Source organism: Lissotriton helveticus, chromosome 3_1 (assembly GCF_964261635.1).
Source record: "Lissotriton helveticus chromosome 3_1, aLisHel1.1, whole genome shotgun sequence".
NCBI classification, from domain to species: Eukaryota; Metazoa; Chordata; class Amphibia; order Caudata; family Salamandridae; genus Lissotriton; species Lissotriton helveticus.
Window position 1 is genome coordinate 1,661,881,939 of NC_136061.1, and position 24,992 is coordinate 1,661,906,930.

Genomic DNA, 24,992 nt, shown 5'->3' on the forward strand with positions numbered 1-24,992 from the left:
GATCGGATTTAGTCCAAAATTTTTGCACAAATCAGACTGTTATACCCAACACCCTCGGCGAGACCGCTCATGAACGACGTGATCATAGAACCCTTCCATATATCCCGCGGTACGCGACAGGGTTGCCCTCTCTCCCCGCTCTTGTTTGCCATAGCGATAGAACCGATCGCGGCTAGGATTCACCAACATCATGCTGCAAGAGGGTTGAGGTTCAGCACCAAGCAAGGGGCTGCTCCTCTCGCTATATACAATGACATGACGCTTTATATAACTGACCCAGAGGTCAACCTAGATCCACTACTCAGGGAACTCACAAAATGTGGTGGCCTCTCAGGCATATATATAAATTGGTCCAAATCTACCCTGTTTCCCCTCACTATGGCTACTAAACCTTTCGACTTGGAATACCAGTTTAAATGGGCGGATGACCCGGTAAAATATCAAGGTATTTGGTTAAGCCGAGATGAGCAAGAGATATGGAATAACATTTTTGGCTGTGCTATTTCTTGGCTTGTAGGGAAAATTAAGGTGTGGGCTAGAGTGCCGATTTCTCTTGACAGCAGAATAGCCATCACAAAGATGGTTGTCCTGACAAATTTTTAAATGTATTCATTAGTATTCCGCTTCCACTCACCCAAGCCTTCTTTAACAGTCTCCGGTCTCTCATGATTTCCTTGGTCTGGGCAGAGAAACAAGCATGCGTTACCTGGGAAATACTCACTCTCCCCCTCACGCAGGGTGGGTTGGAGGCCCCGGACATGCCATTATATGCGTACTGCACACAAGCGCAGTTTTTACATTTCTGGTTACATCACGTCCCGTTCCAGCCCCATGTGGCTGTCGAGATGGACATAGCAGCTCCTATTCCCCTACAGGTGAATAAATTAATGAACGAAACTGGGTCTTATAAAGCGCAGACTTAGCCCAAGGGCATCAAGGTGGCCATTTATCAAAAATAAAAAAGCCAAGGGACAGGATAGATACAATGGAAGCCCTAAGGTGGGCCTGGGTCAGACTACCCATTAGAGTAGGCTTTGATTTGAGATACTATATGCCCCCTCTGCCCCTTTATCTCGTAACCCACAACTTCCAGCCATGGCTGATGATGGAAACGTGGCATTGGCAAAATCAATAGGGCTAGAAATATTTGTGGATCTGTACCCTGAGGACACTTTCTGTGCTCCTCCTGAATCTATGGCCGTGGGCTCGAAGACATTTTTGGAGCTATTCCTCTACTTTAAGATTAGAGCCACTTACAGGCAATTACATACCACCTTTCCAAAAAAAAACAACACTTACCAGTACTAGAGCAGTTGATAAGTATAACAGGTTCCCGCAGACTAATAACGAGAATGTACTACTCGATGCAAGCCACAGCACCTCTGTCTATACGTATAGTCCGGCAGAGCTGGAATGCAGAGCTTGATGCTCAGGTAACTGATGAAAAGTGGATCTTCTGCTGCGACCAACTTCAGCTACTCTCACCCAATTATAAACTGAAATTAATTCATTTTAAATACTTGCACAGGTTCTACAGAACCCCCACCCAGCTATACCGCATGGGGTTGAGGCCAGATGAGAGATGCTGGAGATGTGGCCAGGCCCCGACACCTTTTTACATATGTTCTGGTACTGCCCACTCATTGCCTCCGTCGGGACTGCCATTTTTAGCACAATTCATGAAATATATGGGGTGCCCAGCGAACCGCAGCTGGACATTGGGCTTTTGGGTTATGTAAAATGCACTAAGACAGAGCACTGCAAATTACATGCTTTGTTACTCCTGATGGCTAAACGCAGAGTATATACACATTGGGGTGACAAAAAAGCACCCGCAGTAGGCTTGGATTCAGGACGTCACCTTCAGCCACACTCAACTCTCGACTTTCTGGGAGTTAATGCCCGTAGCCTCCAGGCCAAAAGATATATAGGGCCCCTTCCTAAATTGGCTAAAAACACTCCAGGAAGATAGCCCAGCCTCTCCTATTGGAGTTACATCTCGCATTTCCCACTCACCGGAACCACATGCAGATGCGCAACCACATTAGGTCAACTCTATTGCATGGTTGTTGAAACTTGACATCGGTAGGCCGCTCACAGCAGGTTCAAAATGAGTAGCCGCTAAGTATATTGATAAGGTGTGCCCTCCATGAGGACTGGCCCACTGCCTACTGTCTTAAACTCGTTGATGTATGAAATGCACTAAGCCTCCTGTCTGTTTTTGAAATTGTTTCCTTTTTTTTGTTTTTGTTTGATTGTTCGCACATTTGGATCAAAGATGCTCTATGATTCTTCGATCCAGATACAACTAACTGAATGTTTAAAATAAATAAAAATAAATAAGTCTCAATATGCCAATATTACTGATGGAAAAACAACAAAGTTAAAAAAACAAGTTTGTAGCATGGAAAAGAAAGCTTAGGATGTGGCAGATAAGATGGTGCCATTCCTGATCCACTATCTATTTCTATTCGCTTGTGGTTTCATCTATAACAGCTTCATGTATATATTACAATCAGACATAAATAAAAGGTTCTGATTAAACCGCCCTCATAATTACATTAAGTTTGACTCTCGAAGTTCGTAAAAGCACCCCTGTCTAAATCCACTACAGCACATTGGTGTAGTGTTAAATTTGTTGGCGGTCATTCAACAGAGATAAGCTGATGGTGTTTCTCTTACACTCCCTGCAGGAGGCATGTCAGCAAGTTTCTCATTATCAGAGTCGTTGGAGTAGTGCAGCGTTGCCATGGGTATCTGAGTAGATGGACTGTTGTCCTCTTCTGAAAGGGTATCGGCTTTCCAGGAGTCGCATGATACCTCAGCAGCCGGCTCAGCGTCGGTTTCAGCACTGCAGCTGAGAAAAAAGTAAAACAGTCAATTATTAGCGGAGCCGTGCAGCGTAAGTAGGGCAACAAGCCATGTGACCAAGAGCATGAACCAGTGTTGAGACACTGTAAGTTGCCCTGTTCTAATGCTGTTAGTTTTTCAGGAAATCTGTCTAAATATACCAGCTTATCCCAGTTCATATAGGACAGTGAACGAGATTTAGACCCATGGTTAGTATCTTTCAAAAGCAATATGTGCTACTGGCAGGGCCGGACTGGGAACCAAAACCGGCCCTGGCAAAGTGCTCGGCCGGCCCCCCGCCCCCCGGGCGGGAGGGGGGCGAGCGCTTTGCCAGGGCCGCTTTTCAGCCGATTTTGTTACAGGGCCGATTTTGCAGCTATGCTGCAAAAACGGCTCTGCAACAAAAACGGCCCCCAGGGCCCAAAACCGGCCCCCACCCTTGCAGCCGACCGTGGGATTGCCCGGTGCCCACAACGGCCAGTCCGGGCCTGGCTACTGGCAATCTATTCTCAATCTAAGAAAGACACTGAGCCCTTACCCCTTACTAACCCTCCACGAATACTCCCTCCCTACTCAGAGGAACTATCAGCTCATTCGCTTCTTCCCTATTTCTGAGTCAAAGCAGTGCTCACCTGCCTACAGAGGGCACACTCCCAACAATTTCCTACCTTCCTCCCGTCATTCAAATGAACCCCTCCCATTTCCCTTTTGTTTGGTATCTTTTAAATCTGTGGCTTGTGTTAGAATTTTTTCCCTGGTGGTTTTAAACAAGATACTATCCAGGGGCGTAACAAAGGCCCCCCCGCAGGCCCCGCGGTGCGGGGGGCCCCACTACCCTCAGTAAATGAAGGGGGCCCCGGCCCCCCTCAACTCTTCTGAGAGCTCTGAGAGAGGCTTGCTTTGAGCTGAAGCAAGCCTCTCTCCTCTGTGTCTAAAGCAGGTGCAGGCTGCAGCCTGCTTGGAGCCCCTGCCCCTCCCACTGACTGAAGGGAAACAATGTTTCAAGTGACATTGTTTCTCTTCAGTTAGAGCACGAGGCCGGAAAGAGGGTGGGGGTGGGGGCCCATTTGAAGCAGGTGAAATCTGCTCTATGAGGGTACAGTTGTGGATCAAGGGGACCTCAGTCTCAGTTAAGCTGTGGAATCCAAAAATGTGCACATGAGGCAAACCATTGCGCCTATAAAAGGGCAGTTTTTACGAGGGCGCTGGGGGCCATATTAAAAGTGTCCCGGGTAACTACAGGAGGGGCCACAGAGACTTGTGCTCCCCTCATGTCACATGGACTGCGCAGTCAAAACGTCAACGTTCTCCGGGGGTCAAATGGACATTGAGCATATTTCAGTTAAACTTTCAGGATGGCTATCAAATATGCAAATAATCTCATTTAAAATGAATCGTGTGTGAATTCATTTTATAAGTAGTAATTGTGGATACCCTGAAGACCTGACTGGATTTACTCTTCACTGAATCCACAAATCAAGCCTTAGTCTGGATTGACCCTGGCGAATCCAGGGGCCCCTCCTCGGAAGCAAGCGCGAGGCCCTCGCAATCATCTCCCTCATAACTGCCCCAGTTGTGTCTATTACAGACTGACAACACACTGAGCTCATAGGGGCCCCTCCACAAAAGCCTTTCTGAGTTCTCCAGGAGTACCACAGGATTTTACAGGCGTACTACAGGAGTACCCCAGGAGTCCTACAGGAATAATACAGGAGTACTACAGCAGTACTACTGGAGTACTACAGGAGAATTACCGGAGTTCCACAGGCGTACTACAGGAGTACTACAGGTGTACTACCGGAGTTCTACAGGAGTAATACAGGAGTACTAAAGGAGTACCCCAGGAGTCCTACAGGAATAATACAGATGTACTACAGGAGTCATACAGGAGTAATTCAAGAGTACTACAGCAGTACTACAGGAGTACTACATGAGAATTACAGGAGTTCTACAGGCGTACTACAGAAGTACTACAGGTGTACTATCGGAATACCACCAGAGGTCTATAGGAGTACTACAGGTGTACTACCGGAGTACCACCGGAGTTCTACAGGCGTAATACAGGAATACTACAGCAATACTACATGAGTACTACATGAGAATAACAGGAGTTCTACAGGCGTACGACAGGAGTACTAAAGGTGTACTACCAGAGTACAACCGGAGTTCTACAGGAGTAATACAGTAGTACTACAGGAGTACCCCAGGAGTAAAACAGGAGTACTACAGCAATATTACAGGAGTACTATAGGAGAATTACAGGAGTTCTACAGGCGTACTACAGGAGTTCTATAGGAGTACTACAGGTGTACTACCGGAGTACCACTGGAGTTCTACAGGAATACTACAGCAATACTACAGGAGTTCTACAGGCATACTACAGGAGTAGCGCAGGAGTTCTATAGGATTACTACAGGTGTACTATCGGAGTACCACCCGAGTTCTACAGGAGTATTACAGGAGTAATACAGGAGTACTACAGGAATACTACAGGAGTACCGTAGGAGCGGGGGCATAACTATCGCCCCGGGAGCCCCCGAGGTGCGGGGCGGCCCCACTCTCTTCAGTAAATGAAGGGGGTCCCGGCCTGCTCAGCTCTTCGGTGAGCGCTGTGAGAGGCTTGCTTTGCTCTAAAGCAAGCCTCTCCCCCTCTAAAGCAGGTGCAGGCTGCAGCCTGCTCTGAGCCCCTCCCTGACTGAAGAGAAGGAGTAGTTTCTGTCCTGTAACTCCAGTTCTGTAGTAGGGGTATCTCTGTTATAGTCATAATCTAGTGAATAGTCCCGCCCATGTGCGTGGACCCCGGAGCAATCAAAAATAATCTCTTACAGTGTCAAAAAATGCAGAAAATGCATAGACACTTAAGAGAGAATTTAAAGACAGATAATGCAGCCAAAAGGCTACACTGTCCAGTACTTCAACTAGAAATTTCCACCATAAAATCCACAAAACAGCAAAGCCTGTACAGATTTCCCTTGCTTAACAGCAAAATCCCTCAGGAATGATAGAGAGAAGAACCTGGACAGACAAGCCCCATAGGCTGCCATTATGTGGCTTAATTAGGATACTGTGCCTTTAAGAGAACCTTCCAGAACCTTCTCTCAGTATCCCAGAATGCATAGCAGGTCCAACTTAGCCTCAGTTCTTTTCGAGGGCGTAGGAAACGCCAGACCTGTAGCATTATGATCATGAACAACACTCCACCGGGGAGGCGGGAGGGCGCTTATGACTATAACAGAGATACCCCTACTACAGAACTGGAGTTACAGGACAGAAACTACTCCTTCTGTAGTAGGGGATCTCTGTGTATAGTCATAATCTAGTGAATAGAATGGCAAGCCCATCCCCACACCAAGCGGCGGTGGAGAATAAAATAACGCCACTACTGTGCGAACAGATTCCGCAGCGAAGCCTGCCCAACCTGAGCGTCTGCCCTGGCATCAGTGTCCAGGCAGTAATGCTTAGCAAAGGTATGGACCGACTTCCAAGTGGCCGCCTTGCAGATCTCTGCAATGGGAACATTACGGAGCATAGCTGTCGTAGCAGCTTTGCCCCTGGTGGAATGAGCCTTAGGCTTACCTCCTAAGGTCTTATTAGCTTTGTAGTAACACAACTGTATGCAGGACACAATCCACCTCGAGATGGACTGTTTAGAGGTAGCAAGACCTGTCCTGACTGAGCCATAATTGACGAACAATTGGTCTGACCTACGAATATCTTTAGTCTTATCAAGATAAAACTTCAGCACCCTCCGCACATCCAGGGAATGTAAAGACCTTTCCGCCGGAGATGAAGGAGTCTGAAAGAACGTAGGCAAAGTGATAGTCTGATTGATATGAAAATCAGAAACAACCTTGGGAAGAAACTTAGGGTGAGTACGCATAACAACTTTAGCATTATGAAATACAGTATAAGGTTCTTGGCAACACAATGCCTGAATCTCACTCACCCTGCGGGCCGATGTAATGGCCACGAGGAACGCCGCCTTCCAGGACAGGTGCTGCAACGAAGCCTTATGAATGGGTTCAAAAGGCTCCTTCATCAATCTGGACAGCACCACATTCAAGTCCCATGAAGGCGAAGGAAGCCTGACAGGAGGGAACACTTTCTTCAAGCCTTCCAAAAAATCTTTGATCACAGGGATCTGGAAAAAGGAAGTCTGTGAAGGGCCTTTCCTGTAGGCAGTCAAAGCAGCCAGATGAACCTTAATGGAATGGACATTAAGGCCCGACTGCGCCAGATGAAGCAGATATGGAAGGATGACATCTTCCTTGCATGACGTAGGGTCATAGTTCTTAGACTTGCACCAGATGCAAAACCTCTTCCACTTGTAAGCATAGGAAGTCCTAGTGGAAGGTCGCTTAGCCTCCTTCAGTATGCCCATACAATCCTCTGGGAGATTCAGATGGCCATATTGCACTATTTCAGGAGCCATGCCGCCAAACTCAAAGACGAGAGGTTGGGGTGCACCATCCGCCCCCCGAACTTCGTGAGAAGGTCCGGCCTGCACGGCAGCTTCATGTGAGGAAGGAGAGATCGGTGAAGCAGGTCCGTGAACCACCACTGTCTGGGCCATTCCGGGGCAATCAGAATCATTCTCGCCCTGGATTGAGACAGCTTGATGAGAACCGCCGGAATCAGGGGAATTGGTGGAAAAGCGTACAGAAAGCTGTTCGACCAGTTGATCCATAACGCGTTCCCCAGCGTCCCTGGCTGGTAGTACCTGGAGGCGAAGCCTCGGTATTTGCTGTTTTCGGCGGTGGCAAACAGATCTACGTCTGGAGTTCCCCACCTTGCGAAGACTTCTCCTAGTACTTCGTCGTTTATGACCCATTCGTGGTTTTCCTGCACGATTCTGCTCAGCTCGTCTGCCTGAACATTCTGCACACCTGGCAGATGGGTGGCCGTTATCGACAGTCCTCGAGCCAGAAGCCAGTGCCAGATCGCCTGCGCCTCCTGCGACAGAGTGCGCGATCTCGAGCCCCCCTGCTTGTTGAGGTAATACATCGTAGTCGTGTTGTCCGTCTGAACAAGCAGAGAGTTGGTCTGAAAGGACGGATGAAAGGCCTTCAGTGCCAAGTGAACAGCTCTCAGTTCCAGGAAATTGATGTGGTACGTGGACTCCGTCGGGGACCACGTCCCTTGAATTTGCAGATCTCCGGAATGCGCCCCCCAACCTAGGAGAGACGCATCCGTCACGATGGTCTGTGTGGGAATGTCCTTGTGGAAGGGAACGCCTCTGAGGAGATTCTCCTTCGAGCACCACCACTTCAGAGACTGAAGAGCATGTAGAGACAGTCGTATCCTGTCGTCCCAAGAACCTCTCCTCTGGTCCCACTGATCCTCCAAGCACTCCTGCAGAGGACGCATCTGTAGCCGTGCGTGAGGAGTGAGAAAAATGCAAGAGGCCATCGATCCCAGTAGAGAAGACACGGTCCTCACCGTCGTAGACGGAGTTTTCATGAGAGCCTGAGCCTTCCGAACGAGTGATAAACGTCGCTCTTCCGAAGGAGACACGCTTGCTGACAGCGTATTGATGGAGGCCCCCAAGTACTGGATGCACTGCACCGGAATCGGGACCGACTTGGACATGTTGATGTGCAACCCCAGCCTGTTCAAGAGAACGCACGTCTTCTGGAAGTGTGCTCGAGCTTCCGAGAAGGAGGAGGCTTTGATCAACCAATCGTCCAGGTACGGGTAGACAAACACCTTGTTCTTCCTCAGGTGTGCCGCTACCACTGCCATACATTTTGAGAATGTCCTGGGTGCCGACTTCAGTCCGAAGGGTAGCACCGTGTACTGATAGTGATTGGTGCCGACTTGAAAGCGCAGAAATTTTCTGTGTTTGCATGCAATGGGCACGTGGAAGTATGCGTCCTGTAGATCTATGGCACACATCCAGTCTCCCCGTTGCAGCTGAGGGTAGATCTGATGCAACGACAGCATGCGAAACTTTTCTCTGCGAATCCACTTGTTTGCCTGCCGCAAATCCAGAATGGGCCTGAACTCGTTTTTGTCCTTCTTGCGGACAAGAAAGAACCGAGAGTACAGACCTCTTCCTCTTTGAGACAGAGGTACGTCTTCGATCGCCCTTTTCCTTAGCAGAACGTCCGCCTCCGTCTGAAGCTCGCGCAGTTGATACTGCGAGCTGACGGGAGGAATCGATGGAGGAGGGCTGGTGAAACGTAGACTGTATCCATTGCAAACAATATTCAGCACCCACTTGTCCTGAGTAATTTTTCTCCACTCTGCCAGAAAAAATTGAACGCTTCCCCCCACCGGAGCGGGTAACGGACGAGGGGGAAGTAACAGCTCAGGGACGGGACCCGGCCGGGCCCTTGGTCGCGGTAGAGGACTGTTGACGACCTCTACCACCCTGTCGCTTCTGGAAGGGCTGCCTGTACTGCTGCTGCTGCTGCCGCTGTTGATGTTGACCAGCAGACTGCCCCCTTCCACGACCCTGCGCCCCAAACCGACGCTGGTACTGTCGGAAGGGTTTCTTTTCCTTGGGCTTTTCCAGGCCCACTGCCGTCAGGGTCTCCGCTTCGGCCTTCATCCTGGCCATCTCATCATCCGCGTGCTTCCCGAAGAGGGTATCTCCGGAAAACGGGAGATTCGCCACGCGTTGCTGTGCCTCCGGTATCAACGATGTCAACCTGAGCCAAGCATGGCGTCTCTGGTGAATCCCGTGGCAATATCCGTGCGCGGACAGCAACGATATGTCTGCTGCAGCGCCGATGGCCTGATTAGAGACCAACATCCCCTCCTTGACGATCTCCACAAAGTCCTCCTTGCGGTCTCGAGGGACGAGGTCTGCGAACTGCTCCATCGAGTCCCAAAGGGACCGGTCGTAACGTCCCAGCAAAGCCGAGTCACTGGCTGCCTTCATGGACGAGGCGGATGTCCCACACGCCTTGCGACCAGCAGAATCGATCCACCGGCTCTCCTTGTCCGGAGGCACCGTGGACGCAGGGGAGGTGGAATGAAGCTTCCGAGCAGCAGTCACGATGACTGAATCCGGTACCGGGTCTTTCCTCAAGAAGGCTGGGTCTGAGTCCGGAGCCCTGTACTTTTTCAGTATCCTGGAAGGGACAGATCTCACCGTCGCCGGCGTCAGGAATAGCTGTTCGGCGGGCTCAAGGAGCCCCGGCACCAGAGGTAACAGGGGGCGAGACAAGTGCCTCTTGTGTAAAGTCTCAAAGATTACCGAGGTAGAAGCCGTAGGCGCTTCAACCTCAATGCCCAACTTCGCCGCACCACGCAGGAGAACCTCCTGAAATGTGCTAATATCGTCTATCGGAGACACCCTAGTCTCCGGCGAATCGGACAGCGTGGGCGAGTAGGAACGGGTCCCAGAAGGAGAACGTGACCTGGACCGACGTCTCTTGTGATGATGCCTGGATCGTGATGAAGATCCGCGGCCACTCCTCGATCTGTCCCGTCTCCCCGAGCGAGACCTCGACCTCTTGGGCCTCGGACGCTCCTTCGGCCTCCCAGGGTCAGGAGCTCCAGGCTTCCTAGGAGTCTTCTTCGGAGGCGTCGGGAACTTAGGCATCGACACCTCCCTCGGTGGGATCGGGGGTGGAGGGGCAACCGGACGCGGGTCCCGCGGAGCCGGCTTCGGAGGCGGGGTAGGGGCCTTCGGAGGAGGACCCTTCGGCACAGCAGGCCGCGGAGGAGGCGTAGACGGCTTCATCGGAGTATCCACCCCGGAATGCGCCGGTCCCGGCGAGCCATCACCTCTACCAGAGAGTGGGGAGCCCCCCACAGTCCTGGGCCTGTCCTTAGGACCTACAGACGCTGAAGACCGGTGTCCAGACGACGACCGATGTCCCCTCGACGTCGAACGGTCCTTCGGCGTCGACCGAATCACACTCCTCGACGTCGAACCGTGTCTTCGTCTCGACGTCGACCCCGACCAGATCGACGAGCCACGAAACCTCGACGACGGGCGATGGTGCCTCGACGGCGACCTCGACCTCTTCGCCGGTCTCGACGTCGACTTCCTGGATCGCTTCGACGGCGACCCTTTGGATCTCCTCGACGTCGACCTCTCCGACCTTCTCGACGTCGATCTTCGCGACCGTCTCGACGTCGGCCTTATGGAATGCTTCGACGTCGACCTCTTCGGCGCCGGAGATGCCTTTTGTCTCGACGGCGACCTTGACGACGAGGATCCCCTCGACGACGATGTCCTCGACGGCGAACGGCGGTGTCGCCTCGACGGCGAGCGCCGACGCCGGGCCCTCCGATGTCGATCACTCGACGCCGACAGCGACGACGAGGATATCGACACCGGCTTCGACGGCGGCCGGAACACGTTCCTCGACGTCGACGGGCGACGTTTTCTCGACCCAGAGCCCTGGGGAGACCTGGAACTGGCCGTTGACCGTCCCCTCGACGTCGTGGTCAGCGCAACTGACCCAGACGGAGACCTTGGGCGCGGGCTGGTCTTCCTGCCCCTGGGGAGCCCCCCAGAGGCCTCAGCATGGGTAGAAGGAGCCCCTCCTGACCCACCTCGTGCCTTCAGCTTCCTCTCCTCAAGCCCCTGAAGCCTGATCTTCTTCCTCTCCTTCAGGGTCCTTCCAGAGAAGCTTCTGCAGATCCTACACTCCTCAGGGATGTGGGAAGAGGGAAGGCAGAGAATACAGACCTCATGGGAGTCTGTCTTGGCCTTCTTTCTTGAGCACTCAGGGCACTTGTCGAATAATGCAGGCATTATAGGACAAAAAAGAGTGCAGAAACACAGAAAGAAAGTCACCAGAGTACTTTAAAAGTACCAAAAATCGAAATCAGTGTAAAACACCAACAAAATCCCTTGAAAGGGAGAGCTCAATGCTCCAGGGTCCTGCTTGCAGGAGCCGGAAAAAAGAACTGAGGCTAAGTTGGACCTGCTATGCATTCTGGGATACTGAGAGAAGGTTCTGGAAGGTTCTCTTAAAGGCACAGTATCCTAATTAAGCCACATAATGGCAGCCTATGGGGCTTGTCTGTCCAGGTTCTTCTCTCTATCATTCCTGAGGGATTTTGCTGTTAAGCAAGGGAAATCTGTACAGGCTTTGCTGTTTTGTGGATTTTATGGTGGAAATTTCTAGTTGAAGTACTGGACAGTGTAGCCTTTTGGCTGCATTATCTGTCTTTAAATTCTCTCTTAAGTGTCTATGCATTTTCTGCATTTTTTGACACTGTAAGAGATTATTTTTGATTGCTCCGGGGTCCACGCACATGGGCGGGACTATTCACTAGATTATGACTATACACAGAGATCCCCTACTACAGAAACAATGTATCAACTTACATTGTTTCTCTTCAGTCAGAGCCCGCCCAAAGGATGGGGGTGGGGGCCCCAGAGACAGCATTCTCCTGGGCAAAGCTCATATGAGAAGGGATGAGGCAGCAAAATGGTGCCCTCAGGTAAGCACTCTTGTTAGAAGCACCATGTGGGCGTCCGCGGAGGGGGTGGGGGGGGGGGGAGGGCAAGGGGGCCCGAGAAGGGTGCAAGGCAGAGGGGAGAATGGTGCAAGGTAGAGAGAAGAAGGGTGCAAGGTAGATAGGAGATGGGTGCAAGGCAGAGGGGAGAAGGGTGCAAGGCAGAGGGGAGAATGGTGCAAGGTAGAGAGGAGAAGGGTGCAATGTAGAGAGGAGATGGGTGCAAGGCTGAGGGGAGAAGGGTGCAAGGCAGAGGGGAGAAGGGTGTAAGGCGGATGGGAGAAGGGTGCAAGGTAGAGGAGAGAAGGGTGCAAGGCAGAGGGGAGAAGGGTGCAAGGCAGAGGGGAGAAGAATGCAAGGCAGAGGGGAGAAGGGTGCAAGGCAGAGGGGAGAAGGGTGCAAAGCAGAGGGGAGAAGGGTGGAAGGCAGAGAGGAGAAGGGTGCAAGGCAGAGAGGAGAAGGGTGCAAGGCAGAGAGGAGAAGGGTGCAAGGCAGAGGGGAGAAGGGTGCAAGGCAGAGAGGAGAAGGGTGCAAGGCAGAGAGGCTAAGGGTGCAAGGCAGAGGGGAGAATGATGCAAGGTAGAAAAGGGTGCAAGGCGGAGGTGGAGAAGGGTGCAAGGGGAGGGGGAGAAGGGTGCAAGGGGGAGGGCGAGAAGAGTACAAGGCAGACGGGAGAAGGGTGCAAGGGAGATGGTGATGAAGTTAAAAATGTGTCCCCCCACCCCCCGGAAACATTTCTGCAGACGCCCATGGCAACGCACACTGCTTTGTGAGAGAAAGTGGGCGAGAGTGGAGAGAGAGAGTGGAGTGAGAGAGAGAGTGGAAAGAGGGGGACGAGTGTAGAGTGAGAGAGGAGAGTAAGAGAGAGTGTAGCGAGAGTGAAGCGAGACAGTGGAGAGAGAAGAGAGAGAGTGTAGAGAGAGGGTGGAGAGAGAGTGGAGAGAGAGTGGAGAGAGAGGGTGGATGGAGACAGTGGAGAGAGTGGAGATAGAGAGTGGAGAGAGAGAGAGTAGAGAGAGTGGAGAGAGAGAGTGTGGAGAGAGAGTGGAGCGAGAGCAGAGAGAGAGTGGAGGGAGAGAGCATAGAGAGAGTGGGGAGAGGGTAGAGAGTGAGCATGGAGAGAGAGAGTAGAGACAGTGGAGAGAGAGAGAGAGAGTGGAGAGAGAGTAGAGAGAGAGAGAGAGAGAGAGAGAGAGAGTGGAGAGAGAGTGGAGATAGACAGTGGAGAGAGAGAGAGAGTGGAGAGAGCATGGAGAGACAGTGGAGAGAGTGAGAGTGGAGAGAGAGAGAGTGGAGAGAGACAGTGGAGAGAGAGTTGAGAGAGAGTGGAGAGAGAGAGTGGAGAGATTGGAGAGAGAGTGGAGAGAGAGAGTGGGGAGAGAGAGTGGAGAGAGAGAGTGGGGAGAGTGGAGAGATTGGAGAGAGAGAGAGTGGAGAGAGAGTGGAGAGAGTGGAGAGATTGGAGAGAGAGAGATTGGAGAGAGAGTGGAGAGAGAGAGAGTGGGGAGAGAGAGTGGAGAGAGAGTGAAGAGAGAGAGTGGAGAGAGAGAGAGAGTGGAGAGAGAGTGGAGAGAGTGGAGAGAGAGTAAAGAGAGAGAGAGTGGAGAGAGAGAGAGTGGAGAGAGAGTAGAGAGACAGGAGAGAGAGTGGAGAGAGAGAGGAGAGAGAGAGGGAAGGGAGAGATAGAGTGGGGAGAGTGTGGAGAGAGAGAGAGAAAGTGGAGATAGAGTAGAGAGAGAGAAAGTGGAGAGAGAGACAGTGGAGAGAGAAACAGTGAAGAGAGAGAGACAGTGGAGAGAGAGTCAGGGCCGGACTGAGAACCAAAACCGGCCCTGGCAAAGTGCTCGGCCGGCCCCCTGGGGGTGCGACCGAGTTCTTTGTCGGGCCGGTTTTCAGCAGATTTTGTTACAGGGCCGCTTTTGCAGCAATGCTGCAAAAACGGCCCTGTAACAAAAACGGCCCACTGGGCCCAAAACCGGCCCCCACCCTTGCGGCGCACCGGGGGATTGCCCGGTGCCCGCAACGGCCAGTCCGGGCCTGGAGAGAGTGGAGAGAGAGACAGTGGAGATAGAGTGGACAGAGTTGAGAGAGAGAATGGAGAGAGAGAGAGATAGAGTGGAGAGAGAGTAGAGCCTGACTGACTCAGAGACTGAATACTGACTGACCGAGAGACTGACTGAAAGAGAAACTGACTGAAAGAGAGAGAGAGAGAGAGAGAGACTGATTACTTATTACGTCTCACCTTGATTATGCCAACAGCCTCTATGCCGGTGCCCCCCAATACCTCATTGATCGACTTCAGATTATACAAAATGCGGCTGCAAGGCTGATTGGCAACATCCCTCCACGCAACTCGGTCAGAGCCTTTCGAGAGGAGCTTCATTGGCTCCCAATTGCCCGCCGCATTGATTTTAAGGTTCTGACCCTTGCCTTTAGGGCAATCAATGGCATTGGCCCCTGCTATTTGAGCAAAAGGCTTAATATAGCTTCTTCAGTAAGGCATCTGAGATCTAATAGTCTACGCCTGATGACGGTTCCTCGCTTCAGACTCACGCGTACTGGTGGTAGAACCTTTACCGTTCTGTCCGCTGAGCTTTGGAACAGTCTTCCCTTGGATCTCAGGTTTTCCGAATCAGAACAAGTCTTTCGCCGTAAAGTGAAAACTTGGCTGTTTTCTAAGCATTAGTCTACAAAGCTTCTGTACACTTCCAGATTTTTTATGAACTTGGTACTCCCCTCTGTGATAATCAAGTAGTCTTAGCGCCGGGACACCCCCTCTGGAGGTAGCCGTGCGCTCTATAAAATTCTAAATAAATAAATAAATAAATATAAATTGACTGAAAGAGAGACTGACAGAAAGAGAGGGATAGAGAGACTGACAGAGAGAGAGAGACCGACTGACTGACAGAGAGAGAGTGACTGACAGACTGACTGACTGACTGAGAGAGACTGACTGACTGACAGAGAGACTGAATGACAGAGAGAGAGAGACTGACTCACTGAGAGAGAAAGACTGACTCACTGAGAGAGAGAGAGAGAGAGAGAGAGAGAGAGAGAGAGAGAGAGCGAGAGAGACTGTGATGGAATTGGGGTCACAGTGTGTATGAAGCTATGCAATGCATCTTAAGATTGCTATTGTCTACTAATAAAAATGTATTATCAAAATGTGCTCTTTGTAGTTACATCTGTTTTTGAAATACTGCATTGTCGCTTTGTCTAATGTTTTAAAACGGAAACGAGAAGGAGCAGTGGATGCACTTTTGTCAAAACTGAACGATGAGTGGGCCCGATGTTGTATATCATGACAGGAGTCTGCATCAGGAAACCCACCTAAAATTGGGCAAACTACCCCGGTCTACTGATGGCAGGGACCCTGTAATGAATGGACCACCACCTATGATAACCTGCGGGCAGACTAAGCCCAGCCTTTAACTCCACCATCCAGTGTTACTTATAACGGCTGGATTGGTGACAGTGGCGTAACAATCGCCCGCATCCCCTGCAGTATGGCGGGTCGCTGGCCTGAGAGCTCTAGACTGGCACGGAGGATGGGAGGGGGCCCCTTCCATGTAGTTTGCAGGGGGGCCCCCTCAAGTTTCGTTACGCCACTGATACTATCCCTCACATCCCCAACAGCTACCGGTGACTAATTCACACTGGTTAATTACTTTTCTATTTCCACTATCCTCTACTCCATAAACTACGAGATATGCGTGCCTACAATTAGCTCTTCATTCTCGTTCTTTTCTCTCCGCACATCAATCTGGCTTTCATTACTCAATTCTCTGAAACTGCCCTTCGTCCTTACATTTAGTTCCAGTCCTGCTCTCCTGCTCTCGTCGTAAACTGTCCTCTCTGATGCTCATCTTTTCTCCAGTGGTTAGCACAGTTGATCATTCTAGTCCCTATACACTATTCTTTCTTGGCATCTCGGACACTCTTCTATCACCAACAAGTCTCATAATCTCAGCTGGACAGCCCAATTTCTCTATACCACTTTGCTATGATGTTCAAAAGGGATTAGGGATTAAGCCGTATTTCCCATTTTTTCTCAATGTGTACTTTCTTTTTTGGTCTTTCTCATGATTTTGTGCTGATGGTTCCCATATTCTTATCTTTGATTTTAGCCAGGCAACATATGTTTCAGGTCGGGGCTATCTGACAGCAAAGCTCTCTAGTTACAAAAGATCAATTGCCAACTTCCCAAGAACTAACAGTGGGTTTAAAGACCTCCCATTGCTTACCCTTTGTTGGTTTTAGTGTCCCTTTTGTGTGCTTGCTTGGTGGCTAGCTTATCCATCTTGTGTTTGTCTCTTCCCTGGAGTTTAACCTCTTTACTCGTGTTCTTCCACTGCTCACTTTTAGGGAACTACTGTTTTCTTTTTGCCTAAGTACTCCATGAAAGTGCATGTGATTTTCAGCTCTCTGCTTCGTGTGCTTATCTTTTCCCCATACTCTGTGTTGCTCTCTCTCACCTGTGTGCTTCCTTCCTCCTGCGCACCACATTAATCTTGGCCATTTGCTTCACCCTTAGTCCCCATTTTTCTTTTTTTTCCCCAGGGCGAAGCAGCAAATCGTTGCCAGCCCTTCCACTTTACAAATAAAAGCATGTTAACAACTGTTTCTGATACAAGCACAACCTGGGCAATACTTTCATTTCAGTGTGTAATATGTAAAAAATAAATGTGCCAGGGCTCTCATCAGGAGGCCACTGCAACTTGCACCACACATTGCCTGTCCCTGCTAGGCTTTCAATGATAGTAAGAACACAACTACTAACCATCACACTTCTACGTGTGTGATAATTTGGACTATTTCATGCCCCAAAGCTATATGAATGGCTTGGGCGGCAGGTAATTGTTATTTTTAATGTTTTCTGAAATAATAATTAACTGTTGTTGTGGGCATCTCTAAATTACCCAGACAGTGCCACCTTGTGGCAGACTGTCACAAGCGCAAGTGTTGAAAATTAAGTGCCAGTGACAAGCACTGAAGAAGAGTGAAGAAGAGTATTCTTTATTGTTTGATTATTTAAAATCTTACAACATTTCCAATACAAAAACACATTCAATAAATACAATAGAGTAAAAGCAATTATATCATAAAAAATTTCTTTAAAAGAATTTATAAAAACATTTTTCTAATTTATTCTCCCAGTTTTATAGATGCTATCTTTAGGAATTTTACAAAGGCAGCGTTCATGACTATATCATTCGAATGTAGACAGACTTTCAATGCCTGTCTACATGTCCTTGTTCCACGCATATTAAAGTGAAATTTAAGTATAGCGCATCTTTCGTTGCGGAGTCCGGGACAGATACATAAGAGGTGGACAATATTCTCTCCTCCACCATTACAAAGTCTACACAATGTGCTGCTGTTGGTTTTTTTCCATGGCGGGGCATGACTAAGGCCTGGTAGAATCCCAAATCTTGCTCTCACCAGACATTGTTTACTTTTTTCAGACCAAGGTATTTCCAGATATTCCTGTACTTTCTTTTTTTCATATCCATTTATTACGGACCACGAGTGTTTTCTTTTTGCTAGCAAATCTTTGTCCTTTATAAGTGATAGGTGGTTTGTTGTTCGATTTACTATTTTTTTAAAGGATCCATTACTTATCGTATTGTTCCAGATGGGCGTTAGTGCAAACTCTTCTAGTGCATCATTGAGGTATTTCCATGCAGGTGTTCTTGTGTTCTTATTTATTTCTTGCCAAAGTAACTGAGATATATGGTTATCGTGGTCATTTTTAATCCTATACCACGTTTTAATAAATTGGCCTTTTCTTGCATAGGCTTGATTGTTTAACCCAAACTCAAGTCTAATTTGAGCTGGTGAAGCATTATTTGGGAGATAGAAGAGAGTTTTATATGTTTTGGAAAGGACCTTGTTTATCATTTCTGCATCCGTCCCTATTAATGCCTCACTGCCATATGTTATTGTTGGGAGCAATTTAGCCCCTATAATTTTCAAGAGCGGACGATAGGTCAGATTTCCAAGTGATCTCTGTGCTATTTTAAATGCTGCAATTAATGAGTTAGCTTTCCTTTGTATGTCCAGTTTTTGAAGTTTATAGTTTCCCTTTTGGTCAAATAGTACACCCAAGTACTTGTACACTTCTATTTGTTCTAGTTGGGTATTTTCCATGTACCATTTATTATTTTGTCTCAGTTTAGTGTTCCTAGTGACAACCATGGTTTTTGTTTTGGTTTCATTTATTACCATTCCATTTTCCTGGGCATACAGAACCGTTCTATTAATTAAGCGCCGAAGTCCGATTTTAGTATGGCTTAGAAGGATGGCGTCATCTGCATACATTAGGTTGGATATCAATTTATCCCCTAACTTCGGCGGATGTGCATTAAGTTCGTCAAGGTTCCCTGATAGATCTCCTAAGAATAGATTAAAAAGGAGGGGGGGCAACACACATCCCTGCTTTAGCCCTTCTGTTGCTGGAATTTCCTTTGTTAATGATCGACCATCCCCCATCCTTACTCTTACCCAGGTTTTACTGTGTAACAGTTGAATCATTTTTAATAGTTCAATTGGAATGTCTTTTTCAATAAGTTTTTTCCACAATAGATTCCTTTGCACGCAGTCAAAAGCAGATTTAAAATCTACAAAGCACAGATACAAGGGCTGCTTTACCCTGAGTGATTTTTCAATTATTAATGATAATGCCATAATGTTTGTCATTGTTCCAAGCCCCTTAATAAAACCAGTTTGATTTAATGGCAAAATCTTGTTTTCTGTTACCCATTCATTTAATTTAATTAACAGAACTCCTGCAAACAGCTTGGCATCTGTATCTTGTAGTGTGATGAGTCTGTAGTTCTCCGCAAGTGCCCAATTGCCTTTCTTAAATATGGGGGAAATTCGAGATCCTCGCCAGGACTCAGGGATGTTGCCTGTCTCTATAACTTCTTTGAATACTTTTTCCAAATAGCTCGACCAAAAGTCTGGGTTTTCTTTATAGAGGGCAAATGGTATCCCATTGGGGCCTGGTGCCCCATCTTTCTGCTTCCTTATTAGTTTTACTAATTGATCTTTTGAGATTATAAGTTGTTCTTGGATCTCATTACTTATTGTAGAGCTCACTTGTATATTTGCAATGATTTTTGTCACTCCCTTAGTGTTTAGATGCTTTTCAAGAAAAGTAACCCATTCTTGCTCACTTAAAGTTGATGAAACTACCAATTTGTTCGGCCGTACCAATTTGTTTATAATTTTCCAAAATTCTCTTGCGTTTGCTTGTTTGCTTGCATGAAATAATTTAGACCACATTTCCTGATTAGCTTGGTGTTTCTCATTCCATATTAGTTTCTTCAAGGATTGATTTAATGTTTTTAGATTATTCAAGCTTTCATCATTAGTCGCTGTGGTTTTTATTTGTCTTCTTATTCTGTTACGGTCTCTTTTTAATTTTGCTATTGTGTACGGAAGATTCATAGATGAGTCCTTTCCTTCTTCTTTCCATTTTACATTCCTTTTGTCAGGGTTAACCTGGGTTTGGGGTTTCACTATTTTCTTAGTAAATTCCACCCACTGTTCAACTGCAGTTTCTGTTGTTTTTTCGGTAAAGCAGCTCTTTATAATGTTCTCAACTTTCTCATTCATAATATCCTTATTCAGATTAGTCCAAATTAGTTTTTTATACTTTATTGTTCCAGTATACCCCAGCACTGTATGGTACGGTTGGTTAATATTGTGTCTAATGTTGGTAGTTATTATCCGCTGGCAGTGGTCACTATCTCCAACCTTGACTATTCTATAAGATTTTATGTTTTGAAATATGTTGAGTGAAACCATTGTGTAATCAATCCTAGTTCTTGCATTATGTGCGATATATGTATATGCAGGAGGAGTATCCTCTTTAAATCGGCCATTAAGTACTCGCAGCCCTAATGCTTCTATGTCTTTAATGAATATTATACCTATTTGGTTTCGTGCCTGGAAACCACCAGCTCAAATTAAGCACTGCTTCAATCCCTCCTTCCTTTAACTCTACAGTGCATTTTTAACTCCTGAACCACATTCATTTTAAAGTTTCCTATACTGAGCACATTGCTCCGTCTTTTATTTCTCAGTGCTTCACTACCCTTTAAGGACAAACTATAATTAGACTGTCTCTGTGTTTATTTAAATATATATTCATAGCTCATCAGCCACCTACCTACTTTCCCTGATTATTCACTGTACCCTCATATGCAGACCTGTCAACCTACAAAAAATATCACAGTGTGAGGAGTGGGCGGGGCTTAGAAGGGGCAGGACCTCGTGGGTAGAGGAATCTGCCGTGCACAAATCCCCCACACTCCCCATCCAAAAATCAAAGGGTCGTAGAGGCTGTCCCCCTGTCGTGGTGAGGTTTAAAAAAAACATTATGTGACCGTGTGATAGGAGCCGAAATCGTGTGACACTGTGGCACTGTAGGAATTGGCAGGTCTGCATATGTTCTTTACCCTCTTTTATACATATTATTTTGGTATCTTCCCATCCTCCTTGTGTTTTCGTCCACCTCCACTCTTTTACTCTTAATGCCACCAAGTTTTTCTCCTCTTCTGCCCCTTCACATGGACACTATTATAAAACCCACCTTTTTCCTCGTTTTCCTCCCACGTCAATCCCAAATGTATGATCTCTGTTATTAACCTGAAATCTTTAGCATTATTAGTACTAATGTGCCATGTTAGGCACTAAAAGCAATGTTAAAAACTTCAATAAAAAACACTGGCAAAGATAATAAGTTGGGTTATGGTAAGCAAGCAAAATTGCCTTTTAAAATTACATAAAACATGTATCCAACATATAATATAGGTGTGACCCAGCAGCCCAGGCACACTATTACAACAAAGTGACAGCACTGGAATTGTAGATCTAGAAACAAATCAAGAGTATGTTTGTTAAAAGTAAACCATAGTATCAAGGATGACCACGGCCTGACTGAAGACGAGTGTGAGTGGGCCGATAATGACTACAAGGGTGGAGACATTTCCAAAAATGGACTTGAAGTTTGTTACAAAAATGTCTCATTGAGTGATGAGTCCTTGCAGTCCTGAAAGGAGCTAAACAGTAGGGTATCAGAGGATAGTACAGTCTCACATTTGAAACTGTTCAAACATACGTCTTTCTAAGGGCTAGCACAACTAAAGGCTCCTTAACACCTTAGGAGCTTCGTAAATATACCTCCCCAGTGCTGCGCTGTCCATTATCCAGTGCTGAATGGACGTCCAACGGTCGCACGCAGCACTGGGGAGGTAGTGCCCGTGACGACCGTTGGCCGACGGCAGCACTTAAAGGGTTAACTACTGCGTTTCAGCTCTTTGCCAAGGCAGTTCAAACAAAAACATTAAGAAGATCACTGAATAAACATCAGACGTAAAATAAGTCTCTTTATTCCATCGTGATTTGAATTGGATTTAAGCTATCCTTGACTTTTATGAAGAGAAAGCGGGCTCAAGTGGATAGAGTTGAAGTCCCAAAAAGCTTTGAGATAGTTTTAGTTAGAAGAGCTCCAACACCCCTTTCCCCGAAACAACCCATTCCAGCCAATCAAAATGTTGTATTCTGATATGGCACCAACACAGAACCCCTTTGGTGCTAGGAAGCTCTACTCTATCATCTTGAGGTGGACGCCAGAAAAATTCGCTGAGTTCACACCAGAGAGATTCCCTTTTCTGGCTCCAATATTAAGCTTCTAAATAAGAAGTTCCCTACAGCCTCAGGATTTTTTTTAGGGGATGAATGTGGCAGCGTGCATTGCCCACTGAGGTATTCGATATTGAAAGTGAAAGTACAAAGACCCTTTTGGCACCTTCCGCCTTCGCTTTATGCAGTGCTCAGGGGAACAGCTCAGTCCATCCCAGTGCTTAATTTGTAAAAAAACCCACAAGTGCCAGGGCCCTCGTCTGGAGGACACTGCACCTTGCACCACACATTGCTCCTGCTAGCCCTACAAATGACAGTACCAACACAACTACTACCCATCACACTCATACAAGTGTGACAATGCATACTATTCGTGGCCCCCAGAGCTAAAGGAATATCTTCAGTGGCAGGTGTTAGTCATTGTTAATGTATATTAAATTATTAAGCAACTGCTGTGCTCATATCTAAATTAGGCAGACAGCACCAACATGTGGCAGGCTGTCATAAGCACTGGTGCTGAACATTAAGTGCTGGTGCTGAGCACTGGAAACCACCAACGCACTGGTCCACCTGAGCACTAATCAAAAGGTGAGTTTACCATGGGAAACAGAAGTCTCCTCTTTCCAATGATATCTCTCCCTAGAGGATCCAGGGGAAGACAATTTCTGAGCAAGGAACAACCCAATAGACACTAGGGAGTTTGTAAAAGGGGAGCACCCCCCCCAACTGCTCCCACACCAAGGACCCCAACAGAGTTTCTGATACCTATGTGGTATGCAGATTGGTAGGGGGTGAGGTTACCCTCAACCTGCCAAACCAGAGAGGCTGTCAGCACCACCAGACTCCAGGGACTATTTTTTTGACAAAAAGGGTGGGGAATTGTACTATCCTGGTAACAGGCCCACCCTAATGCTCTAGACAGTATATCTGCACCTCCTCTCTCTACTCAGGTTTACTCCCAATCTCTTCACTGCACGGGGCATAAAGCACATTAGACACCAGGGATTATTTTTTTAAAGGAATTGGATGTAGAGCCTATCAGTCCCTGAACTGGACTGTCCCCTGCTTACATGCACTGGCTAGTCCTTCTGCGCCCTTGGGCAGCGGATTGATAACAAGGGCGGGGTGCCCATATTGGCATCAAGCAACACCCCTTACATCCAGTGGCCCACAGTTTTTTTAGCCCCTCTGGGAGTTACAATGCAGACTCTACCTCCAATCTTCTCATCCAGGCAGGGAGAAAGCACCACCAGACACCAGGGATTTTTTGTTTTCTTTCTATGGGGGAGGGGGAGAGGCTGACTCGTATTGACATCCGGTCATCCTTCTGTCCCAGGAGCCTGTACATTATTTCTGTCCCTCCGGTGTGGGCAGACTGGGTTTAGCTTGGTCTGCCCACCCCAGAAGAGCAAAAAGCACCGCTAAACGCCAGGGCCATTTTTTAATGATAAGAAGGGTGAGGGGGCGGTACTTATTGGCACTGAGCCGCACATCTTAACTATAGCCTTTCTGCCACTTTGGTAACAGAATGGGGTCTTTACCTCAATCTGCCCGCTTAGCGTTCAGGTGGGAGAAAGTAACACTAGATTTCAGGGATTTTGTTTGTCATTTCATTTTTTATTTTTAACTATGTACGGTGTGGGGTTTGAAGATGCACCTCTTTTAAGGACACTACATCACAAGGCAGCAACATAACACGTCTGCTCCTACAACCAAGCTACCTCTCCTATTACTTGTAGAATGCATGCTTGCCTTTTGCCCTTTATAGCACTCCGCTGTATTCTGGCTAGGTGTGTTGTATACAAATACCACATACATACACATAAAAGTAAAACTGTACATTGCAATGAGCTACTGATTGATGTCTTCACAGAAGACAGTTTGTTTGTATTTTGGTTCCGCCTCCATTTCAGGATCAAAATTAGGTGCAAATAAAAATGTTTTGCAATTTGGTGAGCAAAGTTGTTAGTTATTAGTGAAAAAAATGCTTTTTTTAGGAAGTGCAACTCAACCATATCTACTGAAACCCAAATCATTAATCTTAAAAACACATTGTTTAAATAGTAAATAATGGGTTTATGATTGTTTCGGCTAAGATTTAAAAACCTTCACAGGAACATATTTTACTTTTGTTTTGCCATTTTAAATTTTGGGGTTCATAGTTCAACATGGAGAAAAGTAGGAGGTGGGCACCGAACACGTTTTTTTTTTAACTCTAAAAGGAAATTTTGGGTTAAGCCACAGAAAGTCATGCCAAACAAAATTAAATCTATTTGTCCTGCAGACCCCAATTTCTTTTGTGCGTCTTTTCAAATTTGGTGCAAACCCACTCTTAAACTGACCTTTTAGCGGAATTTCTGTTATTTTTACGAGCAACTGCATTTTGTTTTCTGAGACCAAAAACATACCTTCAATTTTACATGTTATTTCAGTGCATTTGGGGTTTTTAAAAGAAATAATCTGCCCCCCAGACAAAGACAGGATTCACTGCACGTGCCCTACAGCTGTGGTAGCAGAATCTTGATACAGGGCATCTCCTCTGGCCATATCCTCCCACCCGGCGGCGGCCCTGTGCCTCTGCAGGTCACCTGTGTAGTGACTATTTTATCGACCTATGGTTACAATATCTCATAATGAATATGGACTGCCGGTGTACGGAAAAGCCGAACAGTACACAAAGTCAGAGACGTCCCCACCGCAAGTGAGCTCAACTGTTAATCATTACTGAAAGTTCTAGTGGAGCAACGCTGCACAGTGCTTCTGTTGACTTGAAGCGCTAACAGGGCAACCATTTTATTCCTACCTTCTTCATAATTCAGCAGTAAAGCCTCATTTGAATAAGTGGCAGGAATTAGAACTTTGAGATAATGCGATGTCAGGGATTCTGAGGTGGGAAGAAAGGATGTATGACGTTACAACGCATACTTTTACATCGCATGCCTTTACAACGCGGTTTTTACATCTCATACCTTTACAACGCATAGCGCTTTCGGGTGCTGGATAGTGAATAGTTAAATTTACTATTCCAACTCCAGTTCCCGTGGACACTAGGGAAGGTGTTGGAC

The 24,992-nt window shown here is 47.4% G+C and overlaps 1 protein-coding gene across 4 annotated transcripts in view; it reads right to left on the bottom strand.

Annotated features, from left to right (window-relative positions):
• The window catches only part of LOC144823702 (uncharacterized), a 317,027-nt gene that overhangs the window by 60,793 nt on the left and 231,242 nt on the right, over positions 1-24,992 (bottom strand). For all 4 annotated transcript variants that reach the window (XM_078682444.1, XM_078682446.1, XM_078682445.1 and 1 more), the window contains one exon: positions 2,683-2,857. In XM_078682444.1, coding sequence (XP_078538570.1) covers positions 2,683-2,857 — 175 coding nt within the window. The remainder of the gene's footprint in view (positions 1-2,682; positions 2,858-24,992) is intronic.